Source organism: Sus scrofa, chromosome 2 (assembly GCF_054392235.1).
Source record: "Sus scrofa isolate SSC_HxYL_T2T_F1_AM1 chromosome 2, Sscrofa_HxYL_maternal_Yorkshire_Landrace_v2.0, whole genome shotgun sequence".
NCBI lineage: Eukaryota > Metazoa > Chordata > Mammalia > Artiodactyla > Suidae > Sus > Sus scrofa.
Genome location: NC_139384.1, coordinates 152,959,291 through 152,984,862, shown reverse-complemented (window position 1 = coordinate 152,984,862; position 25,572 = coordinate 152,959,291). Strand labels below are relative to the sequence as shown.

Sequence of the window (25,572 nt, the reverse complement as noted above, 5' to 3'; positions counted from 1 at the left end):
ACAGGACACGGAGGCAGGCTGGGGCTGAAGGCCATGAGGTCGGCCTTGGGCGGCCCCTCCCCAGAGCACACCTGCTGCCGCTGCCACCGCCGCCGCCGCGGAGACGAAGCCCAGCTGCCCACCGCGCTCGAGCACACCAGCCGGGCCGGCCCGGGCACGCACGCGCCCTCGCCGCGCGGCGCCGAGCACCGCAGCGCCGTGTACACCAGCAGCGTCAGCACCAGCAGGCTCGACACCGCGCAGATCGCCACCACCAGGTACACGTGCACGTCCACCAGCGCCGCCTCCGCCGCCGCCGCGGGGCCCACCACCAGCCGCGAAGACGCCTTGGGCGCCGCGCCGCCCTCCTCCAGCCACAGCAGCACGGTGGCCGTGGCCGTCAGCGCCGGCTCGCCGTGGTCCTTCACCAGCACCAGCAGGCGCTGGCGCGCCGCGTCCGCCTCGTCCAGGGCGCGCGTCGTGCTGATCTCGCCCGTGTACAGCCCCACGCGGAACGCGCTCCGCGCGCCCCCCGACGCCGCCGCCTCCTCCTGCAGCTCGTACGACAGCCACGCGTTGTAGCCCGAGTCCGCGTCCACCGCGCGCACCTTCGCCACCACCTGGCCCGCGCCCACCCACCGCGCCACCCGCTGGCTCACCACGCCCGCCCCGCCGCCCGCGCCCCCGGCCCACCCGTGCGGCGGCCAGGGCGACGGCGGCGGCGGCGGCAGCAGCGCGGGCGCGTTGTCGTTCTCGTCCAGCACGAACACCTGCAGCGTCACGTTGCTGCCCAGGGGCGGCGCGCCCGCGTCGCGCGCGCTCACCCGGAACTGCAGCAGCTCCAGCTCCTCGCGGTCCAGCGGCTGCAGCGCGAACACCTGGCCGCTCTCCGCGTGCACCGACACGTAGCTCGACAGCGCGCGCTCGCCCACCCGCCGCTCCACCAGCGAGTAGGCCACCCGCGCGTTCTCCTGCGCGTCCGCGTCGCGCGCCGACACCGTGAAGATGTGGCAGCCGGGCGCGTTGTTCTCCTTCACGAACACCGTGTACTCGGGCTGCGCGAACACCGGCGCGTTGTCGTTCACGTCGCCCACCTCCACCGACACGCGGGCCGTGGCCCACAGCGAAGGCGAGCCGCCGTCCCGCGCGCTCACCACCAGCTCGTAGCTCGCCACGCTCTCGCGGTCCAAGGTGCCGTCCAGCACCAGCGAATAGTAATTCTTGAAGGTGGACACCAGCTTGAAGGGGACTTGGGGTGCCAGGGAACAGGTCACCTGCCCATTGGCACCAGAATCTCGGTCAATCACACTGATAAGAGCAATGACTGTCCCCAGCTGTGCGTCTTCTTTCACAGGGAGCCAGAGCGTCTTGATAGTCACCTCTGGAGCATTGTCATTAGCGTCCACAACTTCCACAAGAACTGTACAGTGACCAGTCAGTGGCAGGTGACCTTTATCCGTCGCCTCTACTCGAATTTTGTAGGCTTTCCTCTCTTCAAAATCGATGGGTCCTGTTACCGTAATTTCCCCGCTTAGGGGGTCTATGGAGAACTTAGATTTCAAGCCTGGAGATAGGTCGCTAGAGAATGAATAAATAATAGCCCCATTCGAGCCTTCGTCCAGATCTGAGGCGTTGAGCTTCATCACCAACGTCCCATTGGGCACGTTCTCCGGTAATTTCACCGCATACAGAGTTCTGTCGAAGGCTGGGGCGTTGTCGTTGGCGTCCAACACTTTGACGAGTACCTGGACGGTGCCCGTCAGCTCGGGTTTGCCTCCGTCGGTAGCTGTGAGCACTAAATGAAGTTCCGGAGACTCTTCCCTGTCTAAAGGTTTCCGCAGCACCAGCCCCAGCGGTGTCACCTCTCGGTCGGCGGCCGGCACGTCCAGAGAGAAATAGTCATTGGAGCTCAGCCTGTAAGTCAGCAGCGCGTTCTCGCCGATATCTGCATCCGACGCGCCCTCTAGTGGAAACCGAGAGTCAAGCGGCCTGGATTCCGCGATGAACAGATTCTTCTGTGTTGCGGGGAACACAGGCGGGTTGTCGTTAATGTCCCTCACCTCCACCTCCACGTGGAACACCTGCAGCGGCCGCTCCACGATCACCTCCAGGTGGATGCTGCACTCCAGGCTCCGCCCGCACAGCTCCTCCCGGTCGATCCGAGAATTCACAAACAAAATGCCATTCTGCAGATTTACCTCCAGAAGGTCCCCGCGCCCTTTGGAATCCAACTGGAACAAACGAGGCACCAGCTCCGCCAGCTCCAACCTTAGATCCTGGGCGATGTGGCCCACGAAGGTGCCGTGTTTGGCTTCCTCGGGGACTGAGTAGTGGACCTGGCCGCTCCCGGTCTCCCAGGCTGCGAAAATGATAAACAGTAGCAGTAGATTCCGGTCCCCTTTGTCGCTTCGACTTGGATACAGCATTTCAAATATTCAAGCTTTTTTATAGTTAGCAAAAATTTTTCAAAACCGAAGGAAATCCTCTGATCCCTTCAGTCTCATCCTGCTGTGTTCGTCATTGCTCTGCACCAAGAGACTATTTAAGACTGCAGCGTCTTTCAAAAGCCTGAAAGATGGCGGTGCTGGTCTTGAATCAGCGAGAATTTCTCGGCCGAGAGTGACATCACGTGGCCCAAAAAGTAAGTACATACTCCATGAATACACATTGCACCATTATCCTGCAAAGTTTTGTTTCATTCTCTGAATTTTTCCTTAACCACTGATGTAAAGGAGAACCACATTTTTCTTGTGGGAGGCATGCTAGTGAAATCAGTGCTGCTAAATATTTCGTAGAAACCAAAATTATGGCTGTCACCTGGGAAAACTCCCCACACAACTTTAAAATAATCCCAGAAACGAAGGAACAATAAAATTGATCAAATAAACACCCAGGATTTTAAATCGGGAAATCATTTTGCTCTATAGTTCAATACCTCCCACATTAATAGGCTTAGGATTCTGTGTGCAAGAATTCTATGACTCGCTATCTCTGGGGTATCTAGGAAACCAGGAATCTACCGATGAAAAAGCAACTTGCTTCTGTCCGCAAAACAAAAACAAAACAAAACAAAAAAAAGAACCTAGAAAATTGAGTAACAAACTGGGTATTTTCTTAAGTAATGTTATGAATTAATAGATATATAATATTTTACAAAAAGAATTTGCTTTGATACATTGTATAGGAGAAACTATTCTATGTTTTGCTCTTTATTAGCTCTTAATATAATTTGTTTCCAGAAAAGTGTTGCATTCATCTATCTATACAGTTCCATTTTTCTAAACCTTAATTCTTATGCATATCTTTTTTTACAATCTCCAATGTGGCTTATACTATGTTTTTCATAATATATTTTAATTTTGTTATTGCTCATGCTCACTACTTGGAATTTCTGGGTTTTTTTAGTTATGCCTCAGCTTCTTCCTTTTTGCATCTATTTAACAAGGAAGGCTCACTTGTGAATTCTACTCTCATACCAAACTACAGGAAGATTAATTACCTCTAGACTTTAGTGCTTCTCAACAGTAAAAGCAAAATTATCCGTTTATGATGCTATTGGTGCTTCTGTATATATGTTTTCTTTTATAATTCATCTAGCTACCCGCCTAAGAACTATTTTAAATGAATGGTTACTACCCTTGATTATTGTAATAGCTTCCAAGTCCATCTGACACATAGTGTTGACTTTTGCTCAAAATATTTTGATAGCTCCCAGTTTACCTCCAGAAAATCCAAATTCTTTAATCTGCTACTCAAAGTGACTTGGTATTTAGTAGTGAAAATCTACTCAAAGTGACAGGACTGAAAATTAAGAGAGATTTTCATATTACTTTCTCTGCCTTTATTCTACGTGCACCACATCCTTTAACCACAGTGAACTATTCCATATTTTCAGTCATACTGAGATATGTGCGTCTTCAAGTTGGCTTGATTTTTTGCCTTCACAGAAGTGTTCATTATGCTTGATATTCTCTCAGGAAATTTACTCATTTAAAAACCACAGAAAACACCATATGCCCTATCAAGTGTTCCTTCAAAAAGGCAAATAGGAAGTGATTTTCTTTCAACTCCAGCCTCATTTCAAGATCTGTTATAATATCTAATCTTTCACCATGTGGCCCATGTATTTATTTTGTCCCACACGTTTTGAAGTCAGAGTCTGGGTTTTGATAGTCCAGTGGTTCCCGGCATGCTGACATGATCTTGGAATCCTTGAAGGGTCCTGCTAATGTTTAATGAAGACTGGTGACTATATTTTAAAAGTTATTCTATAACACTATATAGTGGTCTGCTTCCGTGGTTAATGGGAAGTAACAACTACTAACTTTTTTTAAAAAGTGTTTTTACCATGAAGGAGTATTGCATTTTGTTGAAAGTCTTCTGTGTCTATTGAGATGATCAATAGATCACACTGAGATGTGGGTTTTTTCCCTTTATTCTGTTGGTAAGATTGTATCACATTAATTGATTTACTTATTTTTTTTGGTCTTTTTGCCTTTTCTAGAGCCTCTCCTGTGGCATATGGAGGTTCCCAGGCTAGGGGTCGAATCAGAGCTGTAGCCTCCGGCCTATGCCAGAGTCACAGCAATGCCAGATCTGAGCCACGTCTGTGACCTACACCACAGCTCACAGCAACACCGGATCCTTAACCCAGTGAGCAAGGCCAGGGATTGAACCCACAACCTCATGGTTCCTAGTCAGATTCATTAACCATTGAGCCATGACAGGAACTCCCAACAACCACTACTTTTAAACAAGCATCAAAACATATTGTGTTCTACTTTTCTGAGGAAAACACCGTTAATGGAAAAAAACAAAGATTTCAAACACTTATTCAGACCTCTAAAGTATCTGAAGCAACTTATAAATATGAAAAAAGACATCACTGTCAACACAAAATAGTCTAGACTTTTCTCAAGGAGACACTTATCTAAATAACTTTCTAGACCCAAAAAGTTTTCCACATCCATAGTGCTAATTGGACTTTCCAAAATGTTTAAAAACTGACTTCCCATTATGGCGAAGTGGATTAAGAATCTGACTGCAGCTGCTGAGGTTGCTATGGAGGCATGGGTTCAATCCCCAGCTAGGGACAATGGGTTAGAGGATCAAGCAATATGCCACTGCCATGTAGGCCACAGCTGCAGCTGGGATTTGATCCCTGGCCAGGGAACTTCCATGTAACAGGGGTGCGACCATTTTATTTTATTTTATTTTTTGTCTTTTTAGGACTGTACCCACGGCATATGGAGGTTCCCAGGCTAGGGGTCTAATCAGAGCTGTAGCCACTGGTCTATACAACAGGCACAGCAATGCCAGATCTGAGCCTCGTCTGTGATCTACACTACAACTCACGGCAATGCCAGATCCTTAACCCACTGAGCAAGGCCAGGGATCAAACCTGCAACCTCATGGTTCCTAGACAGATTCATTTCTGCTGTGCCATGATGGGAAGTCTGGGTGTGACCATTTAAAAAATTAAATTTTAAAAATTAAAAAAAAACTGACTTCAGAGGAACTTTTTACTCTATCAAAAAGACTTCAAAACATTGAGATATTCTAGATTAACCTGAAAATAACTTTACAAAAGATAATTTTTATGGAAAATAATAGTATGGAAGTCTCCAATCACTTTCTAAGATTTTCACTTTCCTTTTTCCAGTGATTAACTCATGTTACTCTTTTGAATCATAATAACTACACTGTGTCATGCACAGTGTATTTGACAAACTTTTTATAAGAATATTAACTTACTTGATACAAAAAGTCTAAGCAGTAGAATTCATATTCAGCATGTATAGGATATGATACCAAGTAATTGAAATAACGAATGTTTTATCAAAGACTGTATGAAGAAAAACTGGTAGAGGTGGGATTTTAATCCAGAAATCTTCAGAATCCACAGTATTTAATAACTGAATTCCAGTGCCTTTCAATTTAAGAACTATTTAATAGCTAAAGGCATGACCATAGACAGAATAATGGAAATTATGAAAATACAAGAGACAGCTTTGGACTTCCTCTGTGTGATACGCACATCTCCAAAATGAAATGCTAATATCAAGTAGCAACTTGGAGGAACACAGAACTAAAATCATTGAAGTGATGAGAGTTGTCAACTAAATGGTAGGTGGTGGAAAGAGTCTGTTTCTACCTAAGGAGTTTTTAGAAACCAGTTAAACTCTTAGGAGAATTAAGTAAAGTTATACCCAAGAATCAGGTAGGCATAGACAGATAATAAATTCCAAGTATACCATCCCTTTCCCAAAGGAAGAACTCCGTATGTGAATCAAACAGTACAATAAAGATAAGCATATATAAAAAATACAGCCGTTAGTAAATCAGCTAATTTACTAATGGGAAAAATAAAAAATCATTATTAAAAAATACAGCCATTAAAGTGGAGGACTAAAGTTAAAATTATTCCTTTTATGTAAGGTGCCTTTTTTTTTCTTTTTTGCCTTTGGCCATGCCAGCAGCATGTAGATGTTCCCAAGGCCACACAGTAGCAATCCAAGCCACAGCAGCAGCAACCTGCCCCGCCAGGTCCTTACCCCACTGAGCTACCAGGGAACTTATGTAACATGCATTTTAATAACCAAATAAAATGGAGGCACTGAAGGCATTGTGAGAAATGTAAAATAAACCACAAAATAATACAGCTTTCAGATTACTTACAGGTGAGCAAAGGCCAAAAAATGTCACACATCGCTGGTCCTAACTCATCAAGAAATTAAGAAATACATTAATAACTAAGAATTCAGAGTCCAAGAAACCCTTCATTCCATTCCATTAAGTTCCACCATTCTCTCCAAAGGAACATGCTCAAAACCTGTGACTATATAATAACAAGGCAGGTCAAACAGTTACAAGAAACAAAGATTTTAAAAAGACAAGAGGAACAAAAACAAGAGACAAGATTGAAAAGAAAAATAATAGGAGTTCCCACTATTCCTCAGCAGCAACAAACCCAACTAGTATCCATGAGGACTAAGACTGGATCCCCGACCTCACTCCGTGGGTTAAGAATTCAGCATGTTCCTGAGCTGTCATGTAGGTCTCAGATGCAGCTTGGATCTGGTGTTGCTGTGGCTGTGGTGTAGTCTGGCAGCTATAGCGGATTCGACTCATAGCCTGGGAACTCCCAGATGCCACAAAATGACAAAAAATAAATAGTATAATAATAGTATAATAATAAATAGTATATAATAGTATAATAAATAAATAGTATAATAAAGGTTTTTGTTTGTTTGTTTTTGCTTTTTAGGGCCGCACCCATGGCATATGGAGGTTCCCAAGCTAGGGGTCAAATCAGAGCTACTGCTGCCAGCCGACACCACAGCCACAGTAAAGCACAGGATCTGAGCCACATGTGAGAACTACACCACAGCTCACAGCCATGCCAGATCCTTAACCCACTGAGCAAGGCCAGGGATCAAACCGCAATCCTCATGGATCCTAATCAGGTTCCTTAACCGCTGAGCCACCAAGGGAACTCTAGGACTCTCAAAGTTTTACTTTACAATACTAAAAATGTCTACTTGCATTAATGAGTTCTAGTTATCCTCCATATTCTGCATAATAAAGATTTATATACTAATCACTTGGTTACCAATGCAATCACATTGGTTAGAATGGAATTAATAGTTTTTCCAATCAAAATATTTTCTACATCATATGTAAATGTGTTTAAATGTGAAATATTTCGCCATTATATTCCAACTCATCTACAAAGGGCTGATAGTATTTTACTCAATATTAAGAGTTAAGATTTTTATCAGACTTAAAGAAATTATTTGCTATATATAGATGCTCCAAAAATGGTAAATTATTGACATGACTTTAAAAAAATCTGATAGTAGGAGTTCCCATTGTGGCACAGCAGAAATGAATCCAACAAGGAACCATGAGGTTGTGAGTTCCACCCGCTGGCCTCACTCAGCAGTTTAAGGATCCGGAGTTGCTATGAGCTGTGGTGTCGGTTGTAGATGCATTGCTGTGGCTGTGGCATAGCCCAGAACTATAGCTCCTGTTGGACCCCTAGCTTGAGAACCTCCATATGCCACAGGTGTGGCCCTACAGAAGCAAAAAAAAAAAAAAAAAAAAAATCTGATAGTAAAACATATCTTGAAAAAGAAAATATTCAAATTGATATTGTACTGAAAGTAGTAATAAATATTTGTACACTTGATATTAGTTTTAACTGTCCTATGATAAATTTAGGAAGAAAATGAGAACATTCATTTTATTAAAGCTTAACACCTTTTATTTTTTTATGGCCACACCCACAGCATGTGGTGATGCCAGATCCATTAACCCACTACACCTTATGGGGAATCAAGCCCACGTCTCCACTGCGACCTGAGCCATTGCAGTCAGATACTTAACACATTGCGCCACAGCAGCAACTCCCAAAAACATTCAAATTTTGAAGAGAAATTATTATTCTGTACTTTATACTAAACTACTTGACACCAATAGAGAAACACTATACTATATCATACTATATATGATACCAATACAGAAACACTATATACAGACTATGTGTGTGTAGTTATATCTTTTTTTATATCTATGTACCAGACCCTAAGAGAGAGAAGAAAATGAAATGGATGGACTCTGATCTTAAAAGTCAGTAAAGAAAAAGTAATCACCAGATAATAGTATCAAAGCAACATACGAAGTAAGATTAAACATACCTACGACGTATATTCAGAAAAATAGAGGCCATTGGGAGGAATACATGTACACCTGATGTTCTCATGTTCAGAAAAGTAGGCAGCACAATGGGAAAAATTGCAAGGAGTAAAAATAAATTTATCCAAGGAAAATTTGATTTGAGCAGAAACCCAATATGTGGAGAATGGTTAATATGGTCAGTTGGTACAGAAAAACAGCTGCTAATTCGCCATACACAGGTGTATCGAATTAATCACGTTTTACACTTAAAGATAATCAATGTTATACACAAAAAGTATTTTAATAGATATTGGGGAAATATGGATTAACCTTAAAAATATTAAACCACAGAAACGTTTGAATATTGAGCTGTGAAAATATGTATATTATTTTTCGAATGTCAAATACTTTAAAATTATGAAATCTCATCTTAAATAATTTGTACTATCAATTAAATGGACTTACTTCCTTTCGAGCATCGACATTTAAATCTTGCTATTTGTCTACGTCCTCTGAGCCTGGGAACGGAGGCAGGCTGGGGCTGAAAGCCATGAGGTCGGTCTTGAAAGCAGTGAAATATTCGCAAAGCAAAATATGAAAATAAAAAAGCAATAACCCACCTTGCTAGAAGTGTCGCCTCCAGTACACTGTTCTCCGACTTCCCCATCTGGTAGTGCACACGGAGGCAGGCTGGGGCTGAAGGCCATGAGGTCGGCCTTGGGCGGCCCCTCCCCAGAGCACACCCGCTGCCGCCGCCGCCGCGGAGACGAAGCCCAGCTGCCCACCGCGCTCGAGCACACCAGCCGGGCCGGCCCGGGCACGCACGCGCCCTCGCCGCGCGGCGCCGAGCACCGCAGCGCCGTGTACACCAGCAGCGTCAGCACCAGCAGGCTCGACACCGCGCAGATCGCCACCACCAGGTACACGTGCACGTCCACCAGCGCCGCCTCCGCCGCCGCCGCCGCGGGGCCCACCACCAGCCGCGAAGACGCCTTGGGCGCCGCGCCGCCGTCCTCCAGCCACAGCAGCACGGTGGCCGTGGCCGTCAGCGCCGGCTCGCCGTGGTCCTTCACCAGCACCAGCAGGCGCTGGCGCGCCGCGTCCGCCTCGTCCAGGGCGCGCGTCGTGCTGATCTCGCCCGTGTACAGCCCCACGCGGAACGCGCTCCGCGCGCCCCCCGGCGCCGCCGCCGCCTCCTCCTGCAGCTCGTACGACAGCCACGCGTTGTAGCCCGAGTCCGCGTCCACCGCGCGCACCTTCGCCACCACCTGGCCCGCGCCCACCCACCGCGCCACCCGCTGGCTCACCACGCCCGCCCCGCCGCCCGCGCCCCCGGCCCACCCGTGCGGCGGCCAGGGCGACGGCGGCGGCGGCGGCAGCAGCGCGGGCGCGTTGTCGTTCTCGTCCAGCACGAACACCTGCAGCGTCACGTTGCTGCCCAGCGGCGGCGCGCCCGCGTCGCGCGCGCTCACCCGGAACTGCAGCAGCTCCAGCTCCTCGCGGTCCAGCGGCTGCAGCGCGAACACCTGGCCGCTCTCCGCGTGCACCGACACGTAGCTCGACAGCGCGCGCTCGCCCACCCGCCGCTCCACCAGCGAGTAGGCCACCCGCGCGTTCTCCTGCGCGTCCGCGTCGCGCGCCGACACCGTGAAGATGTGGCAGCCGGGCGCGTTGTTCTCCTTCACGAACACCGTGTACTCGGGCTGCGCGAACACCGGCGCGTTGTCGTTCACGTCGCCCACCTCCACCGACACGCGGGCCGTGGCCCACAGCGAAGGCGAGCCACCGTCCCGCGCGCTCACCACCAGCTCGTAGCTCGCCACGCTCTCGCGGTCCAAGGTGCCGTCCAGCACCAGTGAATAGTAATTCTTGAAGGTGGACACCAGCTTGAAGGGGCTGTGGGGCATCAGCGAGCAGGTCACCTGCCCATTGGCACCAGAATCTTGATCAAACACGTTAATCAAGGTGATGACTGTGCCAGGCTGAGCATTCTCTGAGATAGGAAGCGACAGAGAAGTGATAGTCACCTCTGGAGCATTGTCATTAGCGTCCACAACTTCCACAAAAACTGTACAGTGACCAGCTAGGGGTGGAAGGCCTTTATCCGTCGCCTCTACTCGAATTTTGTAGGCGTTCCTCTCTTCAAAATCGATGGGTCCTGTTACCGTAATTTCCCCGCTTAGGGGGTCTATGGAGAACTTAGATTTCAAGCCTGGAGATAGGTCGCTAGAGAATGAATAAATAATAGCCCCATTCGAGCCTTCGTCCAGATCTGAGGCGTTGAGCTTCATCACCAACGTCCCATTGGGCACGTTCTCCGGTAATTTCACCGCATACAGAGTTCTGTCGAAGGCTGGGGCGTTGTCGTTGGCGTCCAACACTTTGACGAGTACCTGGACGGTGCCCGTCAGCTCGGGTTTGCCTCCGTCGGTAGCCGTGAGCACTAAATGAAGTTCCGGAGACTCTTCCCTGTCTAAAGGTTTCCGCAGCACCAGCCCCAGCGGTGTCACCTCTCGGTCGGCGGCCGGCACGTCCAGAGAGAAATAGTCATTGGAGCTCAGCCTGTAAGTCAGCAGCGCGTTCTCGCCGATATCTGCATCCGACGCGCCCTCTAGTGGAAACCGAGAGTCAAGCGGCCTGGATTCCGCGATGAACAGATTCTTTTGTGTTGCGGGGAACACAGGCGGGTTGTCGTTAATGTCCCTCACCTCCACCTCCACGTGGAACACCTGCAGCGGCCGCTCCACGATCACCTCCAGGTGGATGCTGCACTCCAGGCTCCGCCCGCACAGCTCCTCCCGGTCGATCCGAGAATTCACAAACAAAATGCCATTCTGCAGGTTTACCTCCAGAAGGTCCCCGCGGCTTTTGGACGTCACCCGAAACAGGCGCGGCACGAGCTCCCCCAGCTCAAGCCCCAGGTCCTGGGCGATGCGGCCCACGAAGGTGCCGTGTTTGGCTTCCTCGGGGACTGAGTAGTGGACCTGGCCGCTCCCGGTCTCCCAGGCTGCGAGAATTATAAAAAATAGCAGTAGATGTTGGATCCTCGAGTCGCCTAGATTTGAGTACATTTCAAATTATTGAGGTTTTTTTTTCTTTCTAATCTGCGTAACCTGTCGCAAAATTTAGAAGAATCTTCTCGTCCCTTCTTTATCATCTTGATGTGTCCGCCATTGTTCAGAAACAGGAGTGGAGACTTTCCAATGCGAAAAGGGATGATTTAATTGCCTTGAATTGGGAGAATTTCACGGTAAAGAGCGACATCATGTGGCCCAAAGAGTAAGTACGAATTACAAAAAACAACTTTATATTAAGAAATTGCCAGGTTTTATTTCCATCTCTTAATTTTTTCTCTGTTTTTGTTCAAGTATAGGACAATATTTCTCACACTTGTTGAAGGCATTCTTAGGAGACTTAACTTTTGAATATTTAGTGTGACTACAATTGTGCTTTCCTCGTGCCTTCCTTGAAAACATGTTTTTCCACACAGTTTGAAAATAAAGATAAATTCTATGTGACAAATTGAATTATGTTAGTGATACTCAGTTTTATAACCCTTTGTTCAGAGCTCAGGAAACTCTAGTTTCTTAGATTTTTTTTTTTTTTTTTTTTTTTTTTTGTCTTTTGTCTTTTTGTCTTTTGTTGTTGTTGCTATTTCTTGGGCCGCTCCCGCGGCATATGGAGGTTCCCAGGCTAGGGGTCCAATCGGAGCTGTAGCCACCAGCCTACGCCAGAGCCACAGCAACGCGGGATCCGAGCCGCGTCTGCAACCTACACCACAGCTCACGGCAACGCCGGATCGTTAACCCACTGAGCAAGGGCAGGGACCGAACCCGCAACCTCATGGTTCCTAGTCGGATTCGTTAACCACTGCGCCACGACGGGAACTCCTAGTTTCTTAGATTTATGTTTTAAAAAATTGCTGGGATCTCTCTAGGATCCCAGGATCTTAAGAATCTAATGGAAGAGAAACCTAGAAAGTTTGTTTATTTTTAGGAAGCAAAGAATATAAGCAGTGAACTCATACATTTCTTAAAAGCACAATAAGGGAGTTCCCTGGTGGCCCAGATTCAGTCCTTAGGCTGAGAAGTGAGATCCCACATCCAAGCTTCAGCACACTGAAGAATTCTGAGTTTCTTTTCACTGCAATTTACATGTTCTGTTTCAGGAGTTTATGGTTTTCATATCCTCATACCTTTGCTCCTTTCTAATCCTCATGTTTTATGAATACCCACCTGTTTTTACAATCTCCATTAGGATTTAGACAATTTTCTTTGTAATACACATTCACTTCATTAGCTAAATGTTGATACTCATCCATCATACTTAAAGTAGTCCTTTAATCAAACTTCAGGTATTTTATCCTGTTTATTTCTACTGAACAGAGCAAGTTTTCATGAATGCTTCACTCCCAAGTTTCTGACCGCAAGTACAATTGTTACATCAGTATGCTAATGCTTTCCAAGTTTAATATCTGCCTAAGCGAGTTTTAAATATTGCTGCTATCCTGAATTATTGCAATAGATTCTTATTGTGTCCTCTTGTCACAAGTCCATTTGTCCTTTGCTTAGGCAGTCATGTTCATGAAAAACACCATTTATTCCTATGGATTCACATTTTCTGATAACTTTCACATGACTTAAGAGGTTGAGTCAAAATTTCTTAGTCAAGTACTCAAATTACCTAAGACATTTTTCTCATGTTATGTTTCCTGCTGTATTGCATACCCTTTCCTGTGAGAACCATATGTTTTGATGAAACAGACTACTCCCTGTGTTCAGGCACATTAGGGATTTTCTATTACTCATTTGTTTAAGCTTCTCTGTCCCCAAGAATACATATTACACTCAATATTCTCCCAAAGGAAACTTTCCAATTTAAGAAACACAAAAAATATCATAACTATTGGAAATCTCCTTAAACAAGGCAAACAGGCAGCTATTTCTTTTCAACCCCATCACAGAGCTTTACATGTTTTTAAATTTACATTTCTTGTACCTCTTCTAATATTTGGCATTCTGGGGTGGTAATATTCACGTATGACAGACACGTTCTTTTTCTATAAATTTCTGGAAGCCAGGGGCTGGGTCTTGCTAATTCAGTGATTCTTGATACAATATCATGTCCTTACAGACCCTCCTAGAACATTCTCAAACCACTTACTCCAGAGTAATACCTATGGTTCATCTCTATTTCCTAAGAAAGCATACTATTTTTACAGTTGTAAGATATCACTGTCTAGGTAAATGACACGCATTGCTGTTTAGTATAACAGTGGTCTGGAATCTAGATTAAGATAGGATGGACAGTGTCCTTACACAAAGGGAATTCCTTGAAAGTGCTGGCTAAACAAAGGCCATCAGTATATATTTAAAAATGACTGTGTCCTTATTTTTTAAAAAGCAGAAAGCCAGTGGTTTTCTACGGTTTTAAGAATAGAAAATAAACACATTGGGGAGCACAAACCCCAGTTCAGTCCTCTGATGAACCTTGGGCAACTTTTAAATATGGGAAAATATGCCAGTTTAAGGTAGTCTAACACTACATGGGGAAACACGCTTTTAATGCAAAAAGTTAAAATCACCTTTGGCAAAGTACAAGGGCTAAGTAGCTTAATTGCATTTTTTTAATCCAAAAAGCTTTTCCAATGCAAAGTCCTTATTTTCAGCATCAAAAACATTGATTTAAATTTTTTTTTCCATGTAGTGAGTGGCATTCAAAGTATTAGAGGCATCTTGGATTAATTGGGTAATTATGGCCTCCCTAAAAATAAAAAGCAGGTAACTGTTACATAAAAAAGAAAGCCATTATTACAATTTTCTGACATCTTTCCTCTTCTTCTGCAGAATATTAATAGCCAAACTTTAGTAAGCACTTACTACTGAGCTAATAATATCATAAGCACCATGTAAGCAACAACTTACTAAATATTTAAAGCAAATACCTGTGACAGGTATTACTATTTTTCATCCTAACTTTACAGGTGGAAAACTGAAAAAAGAGAGGATAAGCAGTTATGCACTGTTGCACAGAATAAAATTGGTAAGAGGAAAGTGTGGAAAGAAAGGATGGCTTCAAAACTCACAACAACTAACACTATTCTCTGCTTCCTGCATGTTAAGTAATAATGAATAGTTCAAATTATGTACAGAGTGAAGAGTGAAGCCATTAAATTGAAGAAATAGCTCTCCATGAAAAGAAACCCACCAAATAAAATTTGAACATAAATAAGATATTTGTAGAGTCTGAGAACATAATGTAGACTTTACCAGAATTTACTTGGTCAAAGTAATTGAAGTACTACTTCTCTGATATTTGGGTCCCTGATAAACAGAGCAATAACCATGGGTGTCACATGGTAGTTAAAAGACCATGAAATGTCCCCTGCACTCTTTATCTAGGTCTGAAATATACAGTCGGGTAAATAATTTTCTGTAATTTAAATGGCTTAAAAGATCAACAGTAAATGAGTGCTGTAGACTCTTGCACTCTTGGAATCACCAGGACCAAAAAGGAATCTAGATTAAGACAGGTTGGACAGTGTCCTTACACAAAGGGAACTCCTTGAAAGTGCTGGCTAAACAAAAGCCATCAGCCCAGAAGAAGGAGAAGGACAAGGAGAAAGAGAAGAAGGAGAAGAAGAGCAGAAGGAAGAGGAAGAGAAGAAAAGAAAGAAGTGGAAAGGATAAGAGAATAAGCAAAAAAGTGATACTGAACTTTCAATAGTTCATTAAATATTAGTGAATATGAAATAAACCTTCTGAAGGGCAAAGGCAAAAAATAGAGAGCACTGCAGAATTAATAAGAAAGAATAATACTACCACAAGTTGTGAGATGCACCACAAATGGATATATCCAGGAAATTTTGAATTTCAAAAAAAATATTGCGGTGTAGAATGAATAATGTCTATTTATACTCTAAGATTAACAAACCAAAGAGATCATAACAATTAACGAAAAAGATGTATATACGTAAAACTATTCAGAATTTTAAAAACAGGAACTTGTAAAAAGAAACATTAAGAGAAAAATTATAACATTTCAAAGTAAGCATCAACTGGTAATTATGAAAATTCAGACTTACCGTGGAACACTGATCAGCATTTAAATCCTGATGCTCGCCCACATCTGCCACTACTGGACACGGAGGCAGGCTGGGGCTGAAGGCCATGAGGTCGGCCTTGGGCGGCCCCTCCCCAGAGCACACCCGCTGCCGCCGCCGCCGCGGAGACGAAGACCAGCTGCCCACCGCGCTCGAGCACACCAGCCGGGCCGGCCCGGGCACGCACGCGCCCTCGCCGCGCGGCGCCGAGCACCGCAGCGCCGTGTACACCAGCAGCGTCAGCACCAGCAGGCTCGACACCGCGCAGATCGCCACCACCAGGTACACGTGCACGTCCACCAGCGCCGCCTCCGCCGCCGCCGCCGCGGGGCCCACCACCAGCCGCGAAGACGCCTTGGGCGCCGCGCCGCCGTCCTCCAGCCACAGCAGCACGGTGGCCGTGGCCGTCAGCGCCGGCTCGCCGTGGTCCTTCACCAGCACCAGCAGGCGCTGGCGCGCCGCGTCCGCCTCGTCCAGGGCGCGCGTCGTGCTGATCTCGCCCGTGTACAGCCCCACGCGGAACGCGCTCCGCGCGCCCCCCGGCGCCGCCGCCGCCTCCTCCTGCAGCTCGTACGACAGCCACGCGTTGTAGCCCGAGTCCGCGTCCACCGCGCGCACCTTCGCCACCACCTGGCCCGCGCCCACCCACCGCGCCACCCGCTGGCTCACCACGCCCGCCCCGCCGCCCGCGCCCCCGGCCCACCCGTGCGGCGGCCAGGGCGACGGCGGCGGCGGCGGCAGCAGCGCGGGCGCGTTGTCGTTCTCGTCCAGCACGAACACCTGCAGCGTCACGTTGCTGCCCAGCGGCGGCGCGCCCGCGTCGCGCGCGCTCACCCGGAACTGCAGCAGCTCCAGCTCCTCGCGGTCCAGCGGCTGCAGCGCGAACACCTGGCCGCTCTCCGCGTGCACCGACACGTAGCTCGACAGCGCGCGCTCGCCCACCCGCCGCTCCACCAGCGAGTAGGCCACCCGCGCGTTCTCCTGCGCGTCCGCGTCGCGCGCCGACACCGTGAAGATGTGGCAGCCGGGCGCGTTGTTCTCCTTCACGAACACCGTGTACTCGGGCTGCGCGAACACCGGCGCGTTGTCGTTCACGTCGCCCACCTCCACCGACACGCTCGCCGTGGCCCACAGCGAAGGCGAGCCGCCGTCCCGCGCGCTCACCACCAGCTCGTAGCTCGCCACGCTCTCGCGGTCCAAGGTGCCGTCCAGCACCAGTGAATAGTAATTCTTGAAGGTGGACACCAGCTTGAAGGGGACATGGGGCGTCAGAGAGCAGGTCACCTGCCCGTTAGCACCTGAGTCAAGATCGGATACGCTAATTAGGGCAATGACAGTTCCGAATTGAGCGTCCTCTCGGACAGGCAAGGATAAGGAAGTTAATGCAATCTGAGGGACATTATCATTTTTATCCAAAACTTTCACTAAAACTGTGCAATGACCAGCCATGGGAGGGTGGCCTTTGTCTGTCGCATCAATCCGGATTTTGTATAAATTTTCTTTTTCAAAATCTAAATTCCCTTGAATTACTATTTCTCCAGTATTTGAATCTATTCTAAACTTGTTAGTAACTATGGGTGGAACAAGACTATTAAAAGAGTATGAAATCTCCCCATTCGATCCTTCATCCCTATCAGAAGCATTCAGTCTGATAACTATTGTTCCATCATCTGAGTTTTCAAATATTTTTACTTCATATTCAGACTGCCCAAAACTGGGAGCATTGTCATTCACATCCAGTACAGTGACCAGCAGCTGAACAGTGCCAGTGAGCTCAGGTTTGCCTTGGTCAGTGGCCATGAGGAATAAGTTATGTTCGGGAGTTTCCTCTCTGTCCAAGGATTTCCTTAACAGGAGTCCAATTTGCGTACTGTCATCACTGTTTTTTTTCACATCTAGAGCGAAATATTCGTTGGAACTGAGTTTGTAGGTTAAGATAGAATTTGAGCCCACATCTGCATCCGACGCGCCCTCTAGTGGAAACAAAGAATCTGGCAGCCTAGACTCGTAAATCAACACTCTTTGTTCCTTTACTGGGAACACAGGCGGGTTGTCGTTAATGTCCTTCACCTCCACCTCCACATGGAATACCTGCAGCGGCCGCTCCACGATCACCTCCAGGTGGATGCTGCACTCCAGGCTCCGCCCGCACAGCTCCTCCCGGTCGATCCGAGAATTCACAAACAAAATGCCATTCTGCAGGTTTACCTCCAGAAGGTCCCCGCCGCCTTTGGACGCCATCCGGAACAGGCGCGGCACCAGCTCCGCCAGCTCCAGCCCCAGGTCCTGGGCGATGCGGCCCACGAAGGTGCCGTGTTTGGCCTCCTCGGGGACCGAGTAGTGGGTATGGCCGCTCCCCGCCTCCCAGGCTGCGAGGAGCAGAAGCGAAAGAAGCAAACACCTGGATCCCAGTCGGCCTTCGGGGGTAATAACCATTTCAAATACTTGCCGCTTTATTTCAATCAGAAGATCTTGTCTCGGCGTTAAGATGAAATATTGTATGATCCCGAGTCTGTTAATTCAGTTCTCCTGCGCCCGCCATCACTCAACACTCGAGCAAGGATGCAGTCAAGGGAGAAATGGACTTGAATCACAACTAGTGTGACTTCACGGTACACAGCGACATCAAGCGGCTCCAAAAGGTAAGAAGTGAATTTACAACTGTGCTATGCTTTAGTTCTTGACATTAAAATAGAGATGCAGATATATTTCTATAACAAAGATACATATTTTTGTCCTAATTTAATACTAAATCTCATATTTGTCATTTTCAGAGTCAGTTTTATCTTATCTGTCTTCTTGTATTAGTAGGGTAAAGGACCAAAATATTCATAGGGAAACATCATTCCTCCAAATAACGTAAATACAGTTATCAACCAGTTTAGAAAATTTAAGTGTGATATAAACCAGGCTTGGTAGTTATAAGTGCAATCCATACTACATACTTTGTGTAGACAAGAAATGCGTGCATGTATCTCTGACACAGGATATGCTATTATATCTTGTGCTAATAGAGTAATTTAAAATTAACAAATTTTATCAAAATTTTTTAAACCTTGTGGGTTATTAAAGTCCATCATTCTTTCTTTGTTCAGCGAACACCAACCACTCTTAATGATATTTATTTTATTTAATAATGAAAGATAAAATGTTTAGTGCATTTTCTTTCCGACATTTTTTAATTTCTGCCGCTTATACTGGGGTGTGCCCCGCAAAATATTTTCCTTTACGTTTTTCTCCATCACTGCAAAATCTCGTGGAATTTTTCCACCCCTTGTTCTATTCTGCTGTGATCCTTCAGCTGCTCCTAAATGACTATGCTTTTCTCTCCACCTCAAGCTCTTACATGCTTTCCTTTGAGTGTTCTCATCCACTTCCAACATTTCAAATTAGACTTTTATCGAAGATATTCCCAAGCCCACATTTTCTCCCCCCTCCTATGGTTATAATTGTCACTTTTACCTTTACATGCTGATGTCTCCTAGAAAATAATTTGATTATAATTTGAAGATTATGGAGAGAAATCATTACTATCCCCCAAATTCAAATCCTTGAATTTCACCTTTTATTTAATGGTATGAACATTCTACATGTCACCTATATGGATTTTTTTTATAACTCCATCTCATGTGACCCGCCCTATTCAAATTCAGCCTATAGTCCAACTGTCTTTTCACATACCACAATATTTGTCTTCATGGGTACAACTTTTATGGGATTCCAGTAAATGCAGAAACTCCAAGATGTTAGAATCACTTTTATGTGACCTGAGATATGATCACAAACCCACCATTAATAGTGGGTTTTTGGGGGGGTTGTCTTTTTAGAGCCACACCCTCAGCATATGGAAGTTCCCAAGCTAGGGGTCAAATATGAGCTGTAGCTGCCAGCCTACACCACAGCCACAGCAATGCCACATCCAAGCTGCATCTGAGACCCATACCACAGCTCAGGGCAATGCTCAACCCTTAACCCACTGAGCGAGGCCAGGGATCAAACCTGGTTCTCCATGGAAACTAGTCAGGTTCATTACCACTGAGAAAGGACGGGAACTCCTAATAGTGTCATTTTTAACTACTCTCCAATATTATTTCTATTTTGCAGACAGTATAGGTCACACTTCTTCCTCAATACAACCTTTGTTCAAGTGTGTTTTAATTACCTCCATCTTCACCTGTAAAAAATGCTACCCTAATATCAAAGTCATGTCAAATGTCAATTTTACCATGAATCTGTCCATAATGTCACCAACTGTACATAAAGTTCTCAAAAGCAGACAATGCAAGTTAAAAAGAAGACTTTTCCAGTGGAAACATGCCAATACCCACCCTTCTCCAGAATTGATTTACTTGCAAAATCCTCACAAAATAACAGTAATACAAAGTATCCCCCAACATGAGAAGCAAAACAGTTTTTTTTTTTTTTGTATTTGAGATGGAGTGCATTCTTGCCTATGGGAGATTAAAATGGACAGCTTTGTTGTAAAAAAAATCTATCAAAAAACAATAAACTCAAGAGGAGAGTTTGTATCGCAATACAGTTTTTTTAAATCTAAAAACAAAGAGCAACAATAAATACAAAAGTTTTTAAACTCAAAAATGTAAGCATCTTCCCAACTGTGAGAATTCAAAAATATTTCTCAATGATATAATAATTTGTGAATTGAAAAAGAAAAAGTAGAGAAAAACTCATTTCCATTGTTCCACTAAATGTTGACATTAAGGGGAGAAAATTGTGATATATCTGCCAAGTGGGACAATATAGACTGGGAAAAAAGAATGAGAACTCTCCTTAAGTGACATGAGGGACAAATGATGTTAAATGTATTAGATGAAGACAAAAGGAAAAGCAGTACAAATATTATGTTTTAAAATAGGAAAGGGGAGTTCATTTGTAAATAAAAAATCCTCTAGCTTCCTGGTTTTAGAGCACAAGCCACTCATCCTCCTTATATTGGTCTTTTTACAATAAACTCTAAACTTTCCTTCCCCCCCACACAAAAATTTCTCTAGAAGAATAACCAAAAAATTGGACAGAATGAAATCCTCAAGCAGATATACAGTGTCTTTATATTGGAAATGGAAGGAAAACATTCTCAATCACTTTAAATCATATCAAAGTATTTTGTGTTCAAAAAAATGAATGAAATGAAGCCAGCAGAGCTAAAATTTTAAGTTATAAATATCAAATTCACCAGGACTATGCCAAGGCCTACCATATAAACAAACATGAAAGAATCATTCAATGCACAAATACTACTAAAAAATTACCTGAATTGGGGTAATATAAATACTCAAATAATCGACAGTCTATGGAGAAGAAAAGAAGGCAAATTGACACGGTGATGTTAAAATGTCTGTGTGTCACAATACGAGACTTTGACAATAAGTGATATTGTAAACATATGTCTTACAAGTAACTTTCTATAAGACTTGGTAAAATTTGAAAATTAAAATGTTCACTAAAAATTTAATTCTGGAAGTGCTTTCTATGGTGCACAGAAAACTACTTCATTAACTTAAAACCTTTAAAACCTTACAAAGGGGAGTTCCCTGGTGGTCTAGACGTTAGAATTCAGTGGCTGAGTTTCAATCCCTGGTCTGGGAACTGAGATCCCACATCAAGTCACTGCACACCACAGCCAAAATAAAATTAAAGCAAACCTTATAAAAAGGTTTGTTACTGAAATAAAGACTATAGTGCAAAGTAATTATCTCCAACAAACTACGTAAAAACTGAGGTAAGATTTTTTGAGACTCACTGTGTCTGTAGAGATGGGACCTTGAGGCAGGCTGGGGCTGAAGGCCATGAGGTCGGCCTTGGGCGGCCCCTCCCCAGAGCACACCCGCTGCCGCCGCCGCCGCGGAGACGAAGCCCAGCTGCCCACCGCGCTCGAGCACACCAGCCGGGCCGGCCCGGGCACGCACGCGCCCTCGCCGCGCGGCGCCGAGCACCGCAGCGCCGTGTACACCAGCAGCGTCAGCACCAGCAGGCTCGACACCGCGCAGATCGCCACCACCAGGTACACGTGCACGTCCACCAGCGCCGCCTCCGCCGCCGCCGCCGCGGGGCGCACCACCAGCCGCGAAGACGCCTTGGGCGCCGCGCCGCCGTCCTCCAGCCACAGCAGCACGGTGGCCGTGGCCGTCAGCGCCGGCTCGCCGTGGTCCTTCACCAGCACCAGCAGGCGCTGGCGCGCCGCGTCCGCCTCGTCCAGGGCGCGCGTCGTGCTGATCTCGCCCGTGTACAGCCCCACGCGGAACGCGCTCCGCGCGCCCCCCGGCGCCGCCGCCGCCTCCTCCTGCAGCTCGTACGACAGCCACGCGTTGTAGCCCGAGTCCGCGTCCACCGCGCGCACCTTCGCCACCACCTGGCCCGCGCCCACCCACCGCGCCACCCGCTGGCTCACCACGCCCGCCCCGCCGCCCGCGCCCCCGGCCCACCCGTGCGGCGGCCAGGGCGACGGCGGCGGCGGCGGCAGCAGCGCGGGCGCGTTGTCGTTCTCGTCCAGCACGAACACCTGCAGCGTCACGTTGCTGCCCAGCGGCGGCGCGCCCGCGTCGCGCGCGCTCACCCGGAACTGCAGCAGCTCCAGCTCCTCGCGGTCCAGCGGCTGCAGCGCGAACACCTGGCCGCTCTCCGCGTGCACCGACACGTAGCTCGACAGCGCGCGCTCGCCCACCCGCCGCTCCACCAGCGAGTAGGCCACCCGCGCGTTCTCCTGCGCGTCCGCGTCGCGCGCCGACACCGTGAAGATGTGGCAGCCGGGCGCGTTGTTCTCCTTCACGAACACCGTGTACTCGGGCTGCGCGAACACCGGCGCGTTGTCGTTCACGTCGCCCACCTCCACCGACACGCGGGCCGTGGCCCACAGCGAAGGCGAGCCGCCGTCCCGCGCGCTCACCACCAGCTTGTAGCTCGCCACGCTCTCGCGGTCCAAGGTGCCGTCCAGCACCAGCGAATAGTAATTCTTGAAGGTGGACACCAGCTTGAAGGGGACATGGGGCGTCAGAGAGCAGGTCACCTGCCCATTGGCACCAGAGTCACGGTCGGACAAACTGATCAGGGCGATGACAGTACCCGGGGGTGTGTCCTCTTGCACAGGCAGAGATAGGGAAGTTATGACTATCTCTGGGTTATTATCATTCTCGTCTAGGAGTTTTACTATTACTTTACAGTGTCCAGTTAATGGGAATGGACTTTTATCAACAGCATCAATATTAATTTCATATAAATTACAGTCTTCGTAATCCAGTTTTCCCTTAACTGTTATTTCTCCACTATTAGCATGGATTGCGAATTTAGATTTTACATTGTCAAGAACGAGATTACTAAAGAGGTACACTATTTCCTTATTAATGCCCTCATCCGCATCTGAGGCATTCAGTTTAATAACTAATGTCCCATTCGGTGCATTTTCCAGTAATCTGACATTATAAATTGATTTATCAAATTCTGGGGCATTATCGTTCGCATCCAACACATTGATCAATAACTGGACTGTACCTGTTAGTTCAGGTTTTCCTCCATCAATTGCAATCAGCAATAAACGATGTTCTTGCGTTTCTTCCCTATCTACTGGCTTCTTCAAAACTAGCTCTAAAAAGTGGGTTTCCTCGTCATTTGTTTTAACATCCACGTCAAAATATTCATTAGCTTGTAACTTGTATCTCAAGTCTGCGTTTCTTCCGATATCCATATCAGATGCGCCCTCTAGCGGAAACCGGGAATCCGCTACTCTTGACTCTAAAATGAAGAGTGTTTGTTCCTGTCGCAAGAACCTGGGCGGGTTGTCGTTAATATCCTTCACCTCCACCTCCACGTGGAATACCTGCAGCGGCCGCTCCACGATCACCTCCAGGTGGATGCTGCACTCCAGGCTCCGCCCGCACAGCTCCTCCCGGTCGATCCGAGAATTCACAAACAAAATGCCATTCTGCAGATTTACCTCCAGAAGGTCCCCGCCGCCTTTGGACGCCATCCGGAACAGGCGCGGCACCAGCTCCGCCAGCTCCAGCCCCAGGTCCTGGGCGATGCGGCCCACGAAGGTGCCGTGTTTGGCCTCCTCGGGGACCGAGTAGTGAATCTGGCCGCTCCCGGCCTCCCAGGCTGCGAGGAGCAGAAGCGAGAGCGGCAGGCTCCAGGATCTCCTACTTCTCTGGGAATATACCATCGCAAATTCTTTGCAATTTTCAAACGTCTATTGCACTACCACATATCTTTTGGAAACTGAATCCCCAATATAGTATAAATTTCTATTTGCTCACCTTTTGAGCTTCAGCAGCAGAGTGAGAAAATGGAGTGGCTTTTTTCCTTTCTAAGGAACATAAACTCCCTGTATTCCTTTGTTGTTTTTAAAAAAAACAAACAACTTGTGGTTTCCAGCGCCATCATGTGGATGAAAGGGGAGTATCCTACTTTTTTGCTTCATTTATCTTACATTGGTTAAATATGTCCCAGTTTCAATGACATCTATGTATTATCTTACTTATCTTTAATAAAATAGATCATTAACTGTTTAATAAAATATTCATAAAACTTTAATTAAATATTGCAAAATCAATACTTCTCAAGTTATGATAACCAATCTTTATTAAAATAATTTTGATTAGTTTAGTCTGTTTCAGATCTGCATAGTCCCTGACTTCAGAAGTTTTAGATTTTTCATTTCTTTCCATATTTAAATATTTACAAAAATATTGAGTTTTTCTCTACTGGGATTTTGTATGCTAGCTTTATGTGACTTATAAAACAAGCTTATATTCCTATTTACAGTATATAATATTGGCTTTTGTTGATATTTTCAAAGTAACAAAATATTTGAATAGCATTCTTGTCTCAGTTCCATTTGGAAGTCTGATTTTCAAACATTTCTTTCATTTTTCTCTGTATCACCTACTTTACTGCTGACTAAAAAAAAAATGTAATGTGGAATGACACTGCAAATTACATACCTCTAGATAAACATTTCTTCAAGTTGCTATTACTGATAAATCATAGTTGAAATCAACTGTGGGAACATATATTTTCTTTTATGCAGCAAATCCTAATGTTGATTGTGAGACATATTACTTCACAAAATATTTGGGTTCCAGCAGAAATTAAAACATGAGCGAAATTACTTTACCGGAGTCCCCAGCATGGCTCAGTGATAACGAACCTGATTAGTGCCTTGGAGGACTTGAGTTCATTCTCTGGCCTTGCTCAGTGGGTTAAGGATCCAGCATTGTGGTGAGCTGTCATGTAGGTCAAAGATGTGGCTTGGCTCCTGCTTTGCTGTGGCTGTGGTGCAGGCCAGCAGCTGTGGCTGTGATTCAGCTGCTAGCCTGGGAACTTCCATATGCCATGGCTTTTTATACCTTCAGTTTATTTGCTCCATGCACTTGGACTTCACTTGGTAAATATGGACAAAAGAAAATGAACAAATGTTTCTACTGAAAAAATATTTAACATTCTGCTTGTGTATACACTCCCTAAAATTCCTTAAATATTGCAAAATTTTCTTTGCCTGTGCATGCAAGATAGGCGAGGAGGTCAGTAATTCGATTACTGAGGCTTTACATGTAAAGCATAATCCCAAATATATTTAATTTGGCATACGTTATACGTGAGATTAGAAGTTGTTGGGTGTTTTTTGTTTTTTGGCTGCATCTGTGCCATGTGGGAGCTCCTGGGTGAGGGATCAAACCCAAGCCACACTTGCAGCTTGTGTCTCAGCTGTAGCAAGGCCAGATCCTTAACCCACTACGCCACAAGGGAACTTCCAGGCCCAGAAGCATTATTTTTTGTGTTAATATATAAAACAAATATGG

At 46.2% G+C, this 25,572-nt stretch overlaps 4 protein-coding genes across 4 annotated transcripts; 1 reads left to right on the top strand and 3 right to left on the bottom strand.

Annotated features, from left to right (window-relative positions):
* The first annotated feature begins 33 nt into the window (after positions 1 to 33).
* LOC146405791 (uncharacterized) lies at positions 34 to 6,304 on the top strand. The gene is made up of 2 exons (XM_085011739.1): positions 34 to 378; positions 411 to 6,304. Exons 1-2 carry the CDS (start codon positions 34 to 36, stop codon positions 1,512 to 1,514), a joined length of 1,449 nt encoding a protein of 482 aa, XP_084867865.1. The 3' UTR covers positions 1,515 to 6,304.
* Positions 1,531 to 12,912, bottom strand: LOC146405790 (protocadherin alpha-7-like). Its single transcript, XM_085011738.1, has 4 exons — positions 12,894 to 12,912; positions 9,305 to 11,665; positions 1,626 to 2,338; positions 1,531 to 1,557 (listed from the first exon to the last, which is right to left on the bottom strand). Exons 1-4 carry the CDS (start codon positions 12,910 to 12,912, stop codon positions 1,531 to 1,533), a joined length of 3,120 nt encoding a protein of 1,039 aa, XP_084867864.1.
* LOC102160218 (protocadherin alpha-6) lies at positions 11,968 to 18,314 on the bottom strand. The gene is made up of 2 exons (XM_085014797.1): positions 12,547 to 18,314; positions 11,968 to 12,237 (listed from the first exon to the last, which is right to left on the bottom strand). Exon 1 carries the CDS (start codon positions 18,194 to 18,196, stop codon positions 15,641 to 15,643), a length of 2,556 nt encoding a protein of 851 aa, XP_084870923.1. The 5' UTR covers positions 18,197 to 18,314; the 3' UTR covers positions 11,968 to 12,237; positions 12,547 to 15,640.
* Positions 18,315 to 20,959: 2,645 nt separating this feature from the next.
* LOC146405789 (protocadherin alpha-5-like) lies at positions 20,960 to 23,933 on the bottom strand. The gene is made up of 2 exons (XM_085011737.1): positions 21,522 to 23,933; positions 20,960 to 20,971 (listed from the first exon to the last, which is right to left on the bottom strand). Exons 1-2 carry the CDS (start codon positions 23,931 to 23,933, stop codon positions 20,960 to 20,962), a joined length of 2,424 nt encoding a protein of 807 aa, XP_084867863.1.
* Positions 23,934 to 25,572: the final 1,639 nt, after the last annotated feature.

Bases quoted from the DNA above. Each gene is read 5' to 3' on its own strand.
- LOC102160218 (XM_085014797.1), bottom strand. From the start codon at position 18,196: ATGGTTATTACCCCCGAAGGCCGACTGGGATCCAGGTGTTTGCTTCTT.
- LOC146405789 (XM_085011737.1), bottom strand. From the start codon at position 23,933: ATGGTATATTCCCAGAGAAGTAGGAGATCCTGGAGCCTGCCGCTCTCG.
- LOC146405791 (XM_085011739.1), top strand. From the start codon at position 34: ATGAGGTCGGCCTTGGGCGGCCCCTCCCCAGAGCACACCTGCTGCCGC. The intron at 379-410 runs GTCAGCGCCGGC...GTCCTTCACCAG, and splicing joins GCAGCACGGTGGCCGTGGCC to CACCAGCAGGCGCTGGCGCG.
- LOC146405790 (XM_085011738.1), bottom strand. The intron at 2,339-9,304 runs GTACTGGAGGCG...TCATTTTCGCAG, and splicing joins TGGGGAAGTCGGAGAACAGT to CCTGGGAGACCGGGAGCGGC. The intron at 1,558-1,625 runs GTGATGAAGCTC...TTCATTCTCTAG, and splicing joins ACGTGCCCAATGGGACGTTG to CGACCTATCTCCAGGCTTGA.